The following is a 14,619-nucleotide window of genomic DNA, read 5'->3' as shown; positions in this document are numbered from 1 at the left end:
AAGAGTAAAGACGGTCAGAGACTTCAGATTTATTGCATGCTTTGCCTGTTAAATAAAGGTATATAGCAATCAGGCAATATATAAAAATGAATACTCCAATAAGCCACATTTTTAATGTAACCTATATTTTTAAATGTAACCTTTGCTTTAGATCAGAGTGTATTAATGTCTATTTGTCCATTTTAAATGTTAAATTTCCACACAGCTTCAAAAACTAGTTTCTTTCACTGGTCATGTTTGTTTCTACCTGTCAATCCTATCCAGCACAAGTCAATCACCTTTTCATTGCTGTGTGTTTGTTTACACAAATCCAACATTAGCAATCCTAAATTCTAAGACAGTAAGGAACATTGGCACTTTGCAATGTCTAGTTAGTGTATCCCCTTTCTCCATAATGATAGGTATGCATAAAAATTACAGCAACTTTGCGTCTGAAAAATACACTGTACTTTATAAATATTTCACATAAGTTTTCAGGCATCTCCCTTCCAGCACTACTTTTTCAAAGCTGATACTTTTTTATAAAAATAGCCACTTATATGAATAAGCATAACATAAAATCACAATTTTTGAGACCATGTTTAGTTACTGATAACTAAAACCTGCTATGAGTTAAAATATTAAATCTGGCCCCAAAGCAATTTGCAAGTGTTTTAAATGTTAAACTTTATGAAAACGGCACAAATGTTGAGATTTTATATTTTTAAGCTTCTGTGACACAAAGCTATTGACACAGACTCAGACAGGTCAATGATGTTTTCAATTAATACTAAAAACAAGTTATTTAATTTGAACTAATTTTATATGGCATATTCAATTTTTCACACCTCTTAGAATTAAAAGTAGATATAATTTCTTCTCTTGACTATTCCTGATACTAAGTCCTAATGTAAGTTTCTTCGCTAACAGAAGGAATTCATGTGATAAAAAAATGAAAAGCTTTGTAAATAGGCATGTGATTTAAATATTTGGAAAAAAAGATTTAGAATGTTAATACCAAGTAAAATATTTCCACATGGTCAAACTTTTAACTGTACCCAGGGGCCCCCAGAGTCAGTCAATACTAAAATTCATTTCTTGTTGACTGACGCCAGAGATCTGTCAAGACTGAGGGCATTACTGAGATATCAGCTGAGACAAGCTACCACTGTATGTCTAACATAAGCATCACTCTCTCCCCACCATCCTGGGTACACAATTGCGGCTCTTTAAAAGTAACTTTTATAGATATTTCTTCAAGATTCCTTTCCATTAAACAAATCTTTAGCATAACCTAAAACAAAGCATTTGCTGGTTAGCGGGGCAGAGAGGGGGGGAGTAATTAACTATATATTACATAATGTGACTCTCTGTCTACAGCAAATCAGTACAACAATTTAATATTCCTGTAATATATACATGGTTTAATTTAATTTTTCCAGATATTCCATGAAGCTATCAACTTTCTGCTGTTTTAATCCAAACTACAAAAACAGACCACTTAAATTTGCCCAGACTTCAATTCAAGGTATTTACAAATGTATTTTAAGCTCCTTTGCAATGTATCAAAAGGTCACATTCTCAATATTAATGCTAACAGGAACAGTTCGTGACAGGGATCTACATTTCACTGGGGATTCCCTATCATCTTTGCTCTTTAGAACAAGCTCATAGTTCAGGTTCAAGATTAAAAATTAATATTTCATTGATTTCAGTGGACACGATGGCCTGCAAGTGGTGTTAAAACAACCATGAAATAAGAATATCAACAAGAAGCTCACCCATTTGAATTACTTCAGTAATGTGAAGGTGGAATTCACAGCTACTTAGTGTTCTGGAAAAACTTGAAATGACTATTTACTGATATTTCCAGCTAATGCTAACCATCTTAATCATTTTCATAACTATTAAAGAAAGCAACAAAAGGAAAGATAACTTACCAGTGGTTCCCTATTTTTGACCAGTCTGATTATTTTTACGGAGTCTTCCTCCTCATCAAAATCATCAGGGATGGGAGGCAATACTGGATCATAGTTCTTCTGAGCAACAGTATCATGTACAGAGAGCAAAGCCTGAAAATGTCAATGGTCAACATAAGTATTAGTCTGAAAAGTCTATAAAATACAAAAGGGAACAATTCATAATCTGAGTGCTGCGGTGTCATAACAATTTATGTACAGTGCCTGCTATTTGTTTATGCTATTTTAATAGTTTGTTAAACAATAATAAAACAACCCAATAAAATAACTATAGTTAAGATCCACAATGCATATAGCTACAAATTGTGGATGAAGAAAGAGTGTTTAAGCATAAGTTAGGATCCTGAGCACTTAGTACTTTTATTCCTAAATTACAAAAGTTGTAGTCTGGAGGGAAAAAATCTTGAAGGCAAATTACCGGTATTGTTTCTTCTGATATAAATCCAGGTGTATCACTGTCACATGGAAGTTCTTAAAACACAATAAGGAATCCCATAAGTCAGACAAGCAAGATAACTAACTTCTGCCCTTTCTTCTGGAGTGTCAAATGGTGTGGTGATAAACTGCTACAGAACTATCCTTTTAATAGGGAGTCAGATGCTAGCAGCTTCTTTTTCCTGGTTCTTCTGCTCCTTTCATTCCGGTTCCAACAGCATAAATCACTTTCTCACAAAATTCCTCATTGAAATTGGAAAACATCCATGAATAAACCAAACCCTTAAGAAGTATCAGTACATGTCACTTAATTTTCCAGTTAAACCTATACATTAGAGCTGGAACAACAGCAACAGCTATAACTATGGCTGCCCTTTTTTTTTTTTTTTTTTTTTTACTATAAGTCTATTTTCAGTGGCTTATAAATTTCTGAGTGTTTCATATTTTGGCCTAACATTTTTGTGGCCAAATATGATTTTTTTTGCAAAGTTTTAGCCAAAAAAAGTGAACTGTTTTTGAGAATGAGTAGACTGAAAATAATACACATCTCCAATCATTAAAAAAAAATCCTACAATTTTAAAAATTAAACCATACCAGTGCTGAAATTATTAGAATTATAAAGTTGAAATTTTGCACTGATTCCTAATTGAGGAGAATGGCATTTTATGGGCACATAAGAATAGCCATATTGGGTCAGACTAATGGTCAATCGAGCCCAGTATCCTGTCTTCTGACAGTGGTTGAAGCCAGATGCATCAGAGGAAATGAACAGAACAGGGCAATTATCGAGCAATTTATCCCGTCATCCAGTCCCAGCATTTGGAAGTCAGAGGCTTATGGACATCCAGATCATGGGGATGCATCCCTAACCATCTTGCTTAATAACCATTTATGGACCTATCCTCCAAGAACGCATCTAATTTTTTTTTAAACCCAATTATACTTTTGGCCTTCACAACATCCCCCAGCAACGAGTTTCACAGGTTGATTGCGTGTTGTGTGATGTACTTCCTTATTTTAGTTTCAAACTTGTCACCTCCTGATTTCATTGGGTGACCCATGGTTCATGTGTCATGTGAACAAATTCCTTACTCACCCTCTCCACACCATTCATGATTTTATAGATTTCTATCATATCACCCTTACTCATCTCTTTTCCAAGCTGAACAGTCCTAGTCTTTTTACTCCCTCCTCACATGGAAGTTATTCCATACCCTTAATCATTTTTCTTGCCCTTTTCTCCATATTTTCTAATTTTAATATTTTTTTAGATGGGGCAACAAAGACTGCACGCAGCATACAAAGGGTGGACTACAATAGATTTATATAGTGGCATTATGATATTTATTGTCTTATTATCTATTTCTTTCCTACTGGTTTTTAACAGTGTTAGCTTTTTTGACTGCTGCTGCATATTGTGGATAGTTACCTGAAAACATCTGCTCGATGACTCTAATATTGATAGCATTCAGCCAATATGTGACAATCTGAAGTCGAAGTGAGGGAACTTATATTTAGGAAAGGGTTAATTAGGACTGTTAGAACCCACACTATGATTATTAATTTTTCTATAGTAACTAATGTGAAGGTAGAATAGAATGGTAACGGAAATGGTGATAAAAGACAAATAGAAAAGTCATATTACACTGAATATGCAATATATGATAGAAGCTTCTTTAACAACTTCTCTGAGAACCAGCATAACATACTTGTGCATTCTTGCTCTTGATTAATGTGTTCATCTTGAGTGTTAGATAAATACCAAGCATTTGATAGAAAAAAATGTTATCACTGTAGACGTAACTGTATTTTAAAGAACTCCAGTAAGTTTTTATATATAAGTTTCAGTAGCTCTGAGTAAAAAACATCTTTTATTATCAGAAATGTCATTGGCAAGGACAACTTCTGATGTCCAGAAGTGCAGTTTAAAGTTATTTTGTCTTCACTTAAATTATTCAACAACATACAAATCCACTAATTTCTCAAAGAAGAGAGGAAAGGAAGATAAGTGTAAACCTAGAGAAAACACTATCAACTACAAGTAAGCAATGTCTTAAAAAAGGGGGGGGAGAGGGGCGCGACATGTAGAATATATCCTCCACAGAACTTTTTCATAGTTAAAATATATATGAGAAAAGTTACATATAAAGAGTACAGAAACATTTCTGCAACAACTTTTCTGTTGTTTGTACTTATATTTAATTTAAAAATATACTCATCACAAGAAAGGTTTATAAAAACAGATGTGCTGATCATGACATAAAAAGTTTGGGACTTCTTTAAAAGCACACCATTGATATCTGACCTTTTGGCACTTACATTAAAGGGAAGCTAATATGAACAAAATCCCTAGGAAAGATCTACCTCATGCCAACTGACCACACAGAGTTTTAATTTTTACAACACTTTAAAAAGAACTAACTGAAAGATGAATCATAATAGTATACTCTGATGTTCTTATCCACCACAGGAAGCTGCTAGAAATTCTGAGAACTTTTTACACAACTCTTCAGAGTAATGCACAGAGTCCAAAATCAAGATCATGTACACCTAGGGACCTCTGGCAAAAAGATTTTGTTGTAACTAAGTTTTATGCTTATGATTCACTAATGTAAACATGGTCCATATTTAGAACTCAAAAGAAGGTATGATTCAAATTCCTACACTACCTAAATATAAATATTGATGTTCAGCTAAATTCTTAGACATGATCGAGCTGGAAATGAATACTTAAAAAAAATTCTCTAGTAACTAGTGCAGTACTTTTTATATTAAAGCTGTCAATGATCATTTTACAATTCAGAATTTATGATTGGCACTTGGAATAAGAAAGCCTAAAAAACTCATTGCTGCCTTATGAATTCAGTGCCTTCTAAGATCAGCTTTTAGCTTTTCCCCATTATTCAAAAATATTCCTCAATTTAAGATTCAATTTTAATTTTACACTGAGGAAATGTTTAGCAGTGTAGTTCACTATATAATGCATGTGCCTTAACTCAGCTATGGCAAGAAGCAACAAGATCTGAAGAGAAGCCCAATCCCGCTATTTCCCCCCACCCCATTCTTTTGTGAATGTAATTGCATCTGGATGAGATGCGAGACAAAAAGAGCAGCTGCATAAGCCATGTCAAAGGGAGGAATCTAGATTTCTGAGAGTGCCACGAAAAGGAGGTAGGAAAAGAAAAGGCAGTGGATGGCAGCAATCTTCTTTGAGATGTAGAAAGTATTCCAGAGAGAGAAGATGATGGAATGGAAAGACAGGGATGGATGTGTGGTCTGAAAGGGAGGAGGCAGAGATGGTGACAAGGAAAGGTGCAGGAAATGAGACGGATGAAGTTGGCACAAATACCACTGTAAGTGAGGAGGAAGTGAACATCAGATGTGGATCTGACAGCATATGGGAGTGAGAAAAGGTGGAGAGAGAGAAGTGGAGCTGGTGAGATGAGCAGCAGCAGCAGGAGGGTAAAAAGGAACAGGAAGAAAAGAGATTGCAGAAGAAGAGGAAGAAATAGAAGAAAGACTTGGAGAAAGGAGACTGACACAGGAGAAATTATGAGAGACTCAAGAGAGAGTAATAGCAGAATATCATTAAGTGCGAGCAACAAACAAACATGCAAATCAGCTAACACTGACTAGCACAATCAAGCATACTAGCTGAAGCAATCAATTAGGCTGAAGAACCAAAAACAACACAGCAAAACAGCAGAAACAATGAAATTAGAGACAAAAGACGAATCATTACTATGATACTCAATTGTATAAAAATATTTAAAATCCATTCTGTACATGTGTGGTTCTGTATTCTTAATATCTATAGTATATTAATGTTCTTGGCATAGTAACATCTCATTTGGGTCAATATTAAGTATATATTACTTTTTCCTCTTAACCATGGTGGATTTTTATTCCTGAATATATGGACTTCCTTTCACAAAAGGGTAATTTCCTTGCCTGAAAATGTAGTTTCAGATCCACCAATCTGAACTGATGGGTTTACCTGTAGCTGTTACTCAGACAGTAACAGCCAATAGAAGGCTAGACTTTTCACATCTTCAGACTCCCACTTCCTCTTGCTCATTGCTTGGAACCCCAAGAGACACTTCCAAAGTCTAACTATTCTCACTGTCCATAGAAACTCACAGCCAGTCCATGTCATCTGGTAAAGGTGTTAATATTCTTCCAGATGGCAGCCCTATGATTTTTCCTCAATTGTGGCCTCTGCCTTTTCTGCTCACATATGGCTATTATGGCAGAGTAAGCCCTGATTTTAAACCAACAATGAAGAATTTCAAACCAGTATGCCTCTTAAATTCATAACCTGACTCATTTAGCTAAAGTGTTCTTGACACTTTAATCCCCTCCTCTTCCTTAAGTATCTTCCCAGAGCACAAACAGATGAGTTGTATGCTGGAAACTATGTTGTGAACAAATGATCATCCTTCTAATATTCGGGCAATCCTTCATCAGCTCCTTTTTTGAAGAAATAGAGGTAGAATGAAGCGGTAGCTACCTCCTGACGAAAAATAAGTGTCTTTGTAGAGGTAGCATCTATCTTTTGTTCTCTGACCTAAAACTCTTGAAGACTGAATCTAAAAAAGATAAGAAAATATTATGGAAAAATAAGAAGCAAAGATTTCATGCCCTTACAACAGCATGTCTCTCTGAAAAGGGAAGGTGTTCTATAGATTCCATTCAGCCTCCATTATTGACTAAGTCAAACTATGAGACTTGTGGACACAAAATAAAAGCTATTGGAGGAGTTGAGCTGACTTTGGACTTATTCCCTCCCAAAAATCATTAAGGATCCTCTTTCCCCCAAACACATAGATGAAGTGCAGTTGGAGAGAAGCCACGCAGATCGTTCTGAATGTATCCCAGAGATGCTCAAATAACATTTGAGTTCTTGGGGTCATTTGTTTTGCCTGCTTTCTACTTTTATACACTGAAGAAGTGAGGTGGTATGATTGAAAGATTAAACATATAGTTCAATTTCACTAAAATCAGCTACTATTCCAGGAATTGGAGAGTAGCAAATGTGAACCCATCCTTAAAAAAACGATCTTGAGATTTACAAACCAGTAAGTTGGACCAGGTAAAATGACTGAAATGTAAAAATAAATTATAAATAAATTAATTATAAACTACCAAAATGAGCATAGTATGATAGGGATAAACCAGTATATTTAAAGGAAAATCCTGCTTCTCTTATTAAAATTCTTTGAGCAAGTCAACAAAAGAGTGGATACAAGAGAAACAGCTGACATGATTTATATGGACTTTCAAAAAGTTCATGACAAACCCCTCACATAAAGGTATTAGAAGGAGTGTTGTAAGCAAGACATGAGAAGTAATTCTTCCGCTCTACTGTGCGCTGATTAGGCCTCAACTCCAGTATGGTGTCCAGTTCTGGGCGCCACATTTCAGGAAGGATGTGGATAAATTGGATAGAGTCCCGAGAAGAGCAACAAAAATTATTAAAGGTGTAGAAAACATGACCTAGGAGGGAAGATTGAAAAAGGTGGGTTTGTTTAGTCCGGAAAAGAGAAGACTGAGAGGGGACATGATAACAGTCTTCAAGTATGTAAAAAGTTGTTACAAGAAGGAGGAAGAAAAATTGTTTTTTCTTAACCTCTGAGGATAGGACAAGAAGCAATGGGCTTAAATTGCAGCAGCGGAGGTTTAGGTTGGACATTAGGAAAAACTTCCTGTCAGAGTGGTTAAGCACTGGAATAAATTGCCTAGGGAGGTGGTGGAGTCTCCATCATCGGAGATTTTTAAGAGCAAGTGAGACAAACACCTGTCAGGGATGATTTAGGTAATACTTAGTCCTGCCACTAGTGCAGGGGACTGGACTACATGGCCTCTCGAGGTCCCTTCAAGTCCTATGATTATGGAAAACTAAGTAGTCATGGGGTGAGAAAGACAGCAATGATATGAGATTAGTAACTGACAAGAGACAGAAAAAAAGCAGAAATAAATGGTCAAAGTTCTGGTCTGGACTAGTGTTAAAATATATATTCCGGTGATCTGGAAAAGGGGGAAATGGTGAGGGCTGTAGGATATGGTCTTCTGGGTGTGAGACAGGAGACTGCTGAAGAAAAGTAGTCATAAACAGAATCAAAAGGAGACCATTAAGTTTCACTGACAGAAAGGACAATTTACTTAATATCTGTTTACTTGGATAGTCACGTCTCTGTAAAATTACTATGTTTTTCCATTTTCATGAGCTGAGCAGAATTGCTACTTGATCAAGATGTGATTTTTACCCTGCATGATGTTCCTCCTCCTAAACTGCCAAATATTTTCTTAATGTTGCCAACCATTTATGTGCTATATGAATACCATCGTTAAATGCATGTAATTCAGCATTCAGTACATAGATTAGTATTGGTTACTTTATGTGGTAGAACTTGTGTCATGTAACTGAAGACTTTCTTTGATTTGCTTTTCAAAATCCTCTATTTTCCCCAGCCAATCTGCCTGGCTTCATTCTTGTTTATGATACAGTTGGCTCCTAGTGAACATTTGCATTTCCGTACCTAAAGACTGTTGCAGCTCAGGCTGCCCAATTAAGTTATTACATAAAACAGGGCTAATAGTGTATAATGTAACTAAGGTAACAGGAGGATTTGGTCTTAAAAACAATATTTAAGTTGTATTCTTTCCTCTCCTTTATGTTATTACAGTATGTTCTCTGTCAGTTCCTACCACATTAAGAATATGCCATGGTTGGTTGTTGATTTCTCTTGGTTGGTACATGGTAATTAAGGCATGTTTTGTTGCTTTCTTTTTTAAAGCGCATTTTAGCTATTAGAATTATGTTTGATTTGTTCCTTTTTCAATAGTACTTATATATACACAGAGTAACAAAAACTTATGAAAATAAAAGAGTTAGGTAGCTTGATTCACAGGACTCAAACCCATAATAAAAACACAAAAAACAAATAAACAGTAAGGAGTCTTTAAAAAAAAAAAGGGATTTCCAGAATTACAGAGACAAGGCAACCTATGGAATGAGAACTCAAGATTTGAAGCTGACAGTGTGTAAGTTTAGAACTCTTTTCTTCTCCAAGAAGGCTGTCAGAAAGTAGGGGAGGGGACCAAAATAGCAGCATACTGCATATAACTTTAGGAAAAGCTGCCAATACCCCTACTTTTCATAGATTCACAGGTTTTTAGACCAGAAGAGAATATTGTGATCATTTAGTCTGACCTACTGCATAAATGTCAACCATCGTTTCACCCACTAATTCCTGCATTGAGCTTATAACAGTTTTTTCTTTCCAAATGGCAGGGAGATGGATTCAGATGATACATTATGGGTACAGTACACAATAAAAACCTACATTAGATTACAAAAAATGTAGGTGGATCAAAAGAACTTTTCGTAGCCAAATGTCTCCCACAGAACACTGGGAAAAGTTGTTCTACAATAAGCATATAAAACAAAACAAAAACAAAATGAAAATTGAACACAAATTTCATCCTTTGTTTCCTTTCTCTTTATTTTTTTTAATCCTCATGTTTCCTCCACATAAGTGGAGGAAGCTTCTGGAAGAGAGGAGATCTGTCTTTACCACTCTCCACACAAAAGTCTTCACAGCTACTGTCTACTTCTCCTTCGCCCTCATGGTTGATATGTGGGGCATCTATATGTTATCTCCTGAAAAGTAACTGTAGGGCACAGTTGCCAACTTTCACGTGGTAAATAAGCACCCCAACTTTCACAATAAGCTAAAAATCAAGCTAAGCCAATTTCAAAACAAGGCCAAAACAAGCTAATCCCTAAGAACCTCAACTCTATGTGACTAGATCCCCGCGGTGTGCAGTCTGGGACTGTGGTGGGCCTGCTGTGCACCCCTGACTCTCTCCTTCTCCTTGCCCCTGCTTGCCCCCACTTGCCTGGAGCCGATCAAAAAAAGAAGCAACAAGCTATAACAAGCAACAAGCCAAACAAGCAACAAGCTACAAGCCAAAACTAGCAACAAGCAACTCACAAACCAATTAAGCCAAAAACAAGCCCAATGTCTATGTTTTTTTCACAGGTTTGGCATGTCTACTGTAGGGATCTACACAGCAATTAATCCATGACTGGCTCTTGCCAGCTCACTTGGGCTATGGGGCTGTTTCATTTCAGTGTAGACTTCGGAGCTTTGGCGGAGCTCTAGGTTCCTGAAAGGTGAGCGGGAGGTGGGGGTGGGAATAGCTTGGACTGTAGCCCAGGCCCGGAAATCTACAGTGCAGTGAAACAGACCCTTTAGCCCAACCCCCTTAGCCCGAGTCAGCTTGCAAGGATTAGCTATGGGTTTTTAATTGCAGTGTAGACATATCTTAAGAGGACATTACAGAGTTCCATGTATACTGTTTCAATAGCTTACATATGACATTTGCTCAGAAAAATACAGGTTTTCTTCCCTAAATGCCAGTTGCAAACTCAACCTGGCATCTGAAGGTCAAGCTGGGTTCTTTCTGGCTCCTGCATCACCCCAGTAATGAGAATTCTGCAAATAAAGATTAGTTAACAATTCTGTTGATGCAAGAGGCAAAACAATTAGTCTCATTCTTCTGTATATCTGTAACAGAAGTAAAAATATTAAACTTTCTATTTTTGTCAGTACAGAAAGAAGGTACAACTTGGATCACACATGGGAAGCAGATCTATTGTTGAGTATAAAAGTGCCATTTCCACAATGTCATCTGTTCAAAACAGCAGCCACTATTTCAAATCAACTCAAACTCCATTTCTGATGTGATATTAAAATATTTTAAAATACAGAGAATCGTATGATGAACACTACCAGCAAACCTAGAAGATTACGGATGACACTTCCAACCTACTTACATAAATATGCAAAATTCTGCTTTCCTGAACAGGTTATAGCTTCCTATTTTGTGATCCCACATGCTAGCAGAGGATATTCTCAGGAGGTAAGAGAGGGACTAAAATGTCTCCCATGATACACTACAGAGATCAACAAGAGAGGAAGATCATTGTGCATCCTGGGAGACATGGTTCAGCCAGGGAGCACAGCCAGGGCCGGCACTTCCATTTAGCGCGCCAGGATTTGGGGGGGGGCGGCAATTCGGCGGCGGGGGGTCCTTCCGCGCTACAGGTCTTCAGCGGCAATTCTGCGGCAGATCCTTCACTCGCTCCGGGACCCGCCGCCGAAGTGCCCCGAAGACCGGGAGCACAGAAGGACCCCCCCACCGCAGAATTGCCGACGACGACCAGGAGCGCGGAAGGACCCCCGCCTAGGGCGCCAAAAACCTTGGCGCCGCTCCTGAGCACAGCCCATAGTGGAGAATGAATATATGAGACACACAACAGCTTAGGTAAACACAGATCAATGTTGCACTGAAATGTTTGATTCAGTTTTCCCAGATAGAAAGTAAAGTCTAATTTCAAGCAAATTCCATGGGAAAATGTTTGATTTTGAAAAAACAATGAAAAATTCTCAACCAGCTCTGGCTCCAATGGAAAGGGAGCAAGAAAAAAAGGCCTATGAAATGTTAAGTTTAGATCAGGATTTTCTATGATAGATCACAGACCACCGTAAAACCAAATTTTGCTTACATTTAACCAAACATAAATTTTCTCTAAGAGTTTTCAGTCTCTAATTCTTTTAGAAACATCTTAAATAATTTGTTGCTGCCGATAGGACATATCTTATTGTCACATTGTCTTTGTGGTCTACTGATGGAATGATAAATTTTAGTTCATGACAGATGTCAAGCCTGCTGTACTGATTCTGGTCCATGCAATGCAGCTGCTAAGCAACTACTGGCTAATGTAAATCAGCCTTAAAATGCTCTTTTGACAAAAGTTTCAATAAATCATTCAAAGCAATAGGCACTCTTATCAGAATAACCCATTAGGGCTCCATAGGAGCCAAGTAACCAGCAGATGGCTGTGATCATGGCAGCAAACTCATCATTTAATAGGGTACACAATTTACCAACTTCCTACTAATACCACTAGACCACCAAGAAAATGCAAAATAACTTGTAAAGATCCATTAAAAATACCTAAAAAAAAAGTTTTAAAAACTCAGGTTCAAATATGCAAGAAATAGTTAAACTAAAAGCAGTGAAATTGCTCAGGTTTCACTGGATGTGTAAATTTTGGTAATGTCTAGTTCAAGATCCTAAATGATGACAGTATGAATAAAGCTGAAGTACACAAAGGTGATGAAAAGTGAGTCTACTTAAACATGCATATTGTTAGCATTTTGTTAAATAAAAGGTCTGAATACATTAAAAACAATTTAAAGTCTATTGAAAATAATGAAATAGGAAGCACATATCTCATTTATGGCTTTGTACTCTAAACCAATCATTGACTACCAGATGCTCCTTCTCAGTTTTCTGTTTTAAACCAATTTTAAAACATAAATAACATCAACATTTCTAGATTCTATCTCTTTTCTGAACAGCGTTTTTCAGTAAAGGTTGTCTATGGACAAATTAATTTGAAAGTATTCCCAGTCATGCAAGAGTGGTTTTCTCTTCAATCTAAATTATCTTAAAATGACTCCCAAAATTCTATTCACTCTAATGTAATAAAAGAGTAGCCAAGAAAAATACTTATAAGAACGTCCAGTGCTTGTTCTCAGTACAGCTACAGGTACAGTTTCTGAAGTACTTCACATAGTTTAGATTTTCTTGTGCCTTGATACATTCAGTCATTCACAGTTGTGCCTTGTTCTCCTGTTATGTACTTCTTTTGCACTTCATGCCAGGGGTTGGCAATCCTTTTAACATACCCAAACAAATAGTAGGTAAAGAATTCCACTACAAGCAGTCAGAAAGATCACAAGCATTCTTAAGTGGTTAGAAAAAAGTCCATGCTCCTCCAAAGCAGAAGAGATATCAACATTTTTAAAAATAATTTTCAGTGGCTTAGATTTTTAATATGACTCCAACTGGTGGCTAGCCCTTAGGTCAGCGGTCCCCGCCAACACACCCGCCGGGGCATCTATGTGCGCCCTCCAACTCAGACAATACATGGATCTATGAAATTTGTAACAAGCTGTGTTGCTCCCTGCCTGGGCTTGTCAGCCATAAGCTGATTCATCGGGCACCCGACTAGACCTTTGAATGTACACCATGATCCAGTGGATCGACGGTTGCCTATAACTATTGTATATGTACACAAATAAATATTAACTCAGAGCTCTCCTACTACATTTAATCTCCATACCACAGTACAATGTGTCACATACTTAGGACATTGGGGTGTGGCTTGTGTTAATTACACTATTGTTATATCATTATGGGAAACAAGGTTACATAATCTACTAAATTCAAAATACAAACTCTGTGACTATAAGCTCTCATTGTGCGAATACCACAAATAATGTCCTTTTTCACAGAGTTAGATTTTGTAAAACTTACTCATGTTGGTGAGTAATCTAGGCAATGGTGATCACTATTAGAGTGCCAGATATCAAATTGTAAACAAAAACACTAATGTTAAATAGACCTTTTGAACCTATTGACCTATAAAGGAATGAATTAAGCTATATTAAGTAAATATTTGTACAAAGAAGTTACAGAAGTCATACATCTTGCTACATATTTTAACATTAGATGATGTCTGAGGAGTGAGGCAAGACTATCAGTCTATGTTATAAATTTGTGATGAACAGGCTGACAAAGTGAGAATAAGTTCTAAACGATGAAAATATTTTTTTATGTTCTAGGTATCAATAATGATGCAATATTTAAATCATAACACAATATCCAATATTGTAACTATAACAAACACTAGCTATTTGCATGGTCCACATTCATAGGATTCTGCAGCTGTATTTTAAATCTGTATGACCGAACAAGCACATGGTCTTTCCTCAAACTGTAATGCTTGGTCCTAAATCCACTCTCAGATGAAGAAAACCACTTGATTTCTTCCTGGAGTCAAACACTTGCGTCTGTTTCAGGGTTCTGTTTTAATTGGAGGAGATAAATGCCTCCATTTCAAGTGCATTTAATTACAGTATAGGAAGAGGAATTCTGGGGTAGGTGTGGTAGAATATTATGTGAAGTTTTTAAAATACTAGCAAAGTCCCTTTAATTTAAAATCTATCCTTTGCAAAAGAATATCCTTGGGATACATTTGAATTACATTTTAAATGTCGCAATTCCAACTAATTAAATGTCTCCTGTGGAAGTTATTTCTTGCTTCAGGACATTCCTTTATGAATGGGAAACCCACTGGATAACATG

General features: G+C 36.6%; 1 protein-coding gene across 10 annotated transcripts in view; it reads right to left on the bottom strand.

Moving 5' to 3' along the window:
• MPP7 (MAGUK p55 scaffold protein 7) overlaps positions 1-14,619 on the bottom strand; it is a 264,560-nt gene that overhangs the window by 86,398 nt on the left and 163,543 nt on the right. For all 10 annotated transcript variants that reach the window (XR_010599110.1, XR_010599111.1, XM_065586862.1 and 7 more), the window contains one exon: positions 1,920-2,051. Coding sequence is in view for 8 of the 10 variants with exons in the window: in XM_065586862.1 (XP_065442934.1) it covers positions 1,920-2,051 (132 nt within the window). In the remaining 2 variants the exon portion in view is untranslated. The remainder of the gene's footprint in view (positions 1-1,919; positions 2,052-14,619) is intronic.

Source organism: Chrysemys picta, chromosome 2, assembly GCF_011386835.1.
Source record: "Chrysemys picta bellii isolate R12L10 chromosome 2, ASM1138683v2, whole genome shotgun sequence".
NCBI classification, from domain to species: Eukaryota; Metazoa; Chordata; order Testudines; family Emydidae; genus Chrysemys; species Chrysemys picta.
Note: the sequence above shows the minus strand (reverse complement) of the source record. Positions and strands in the feature narration are given on the sequence as shown.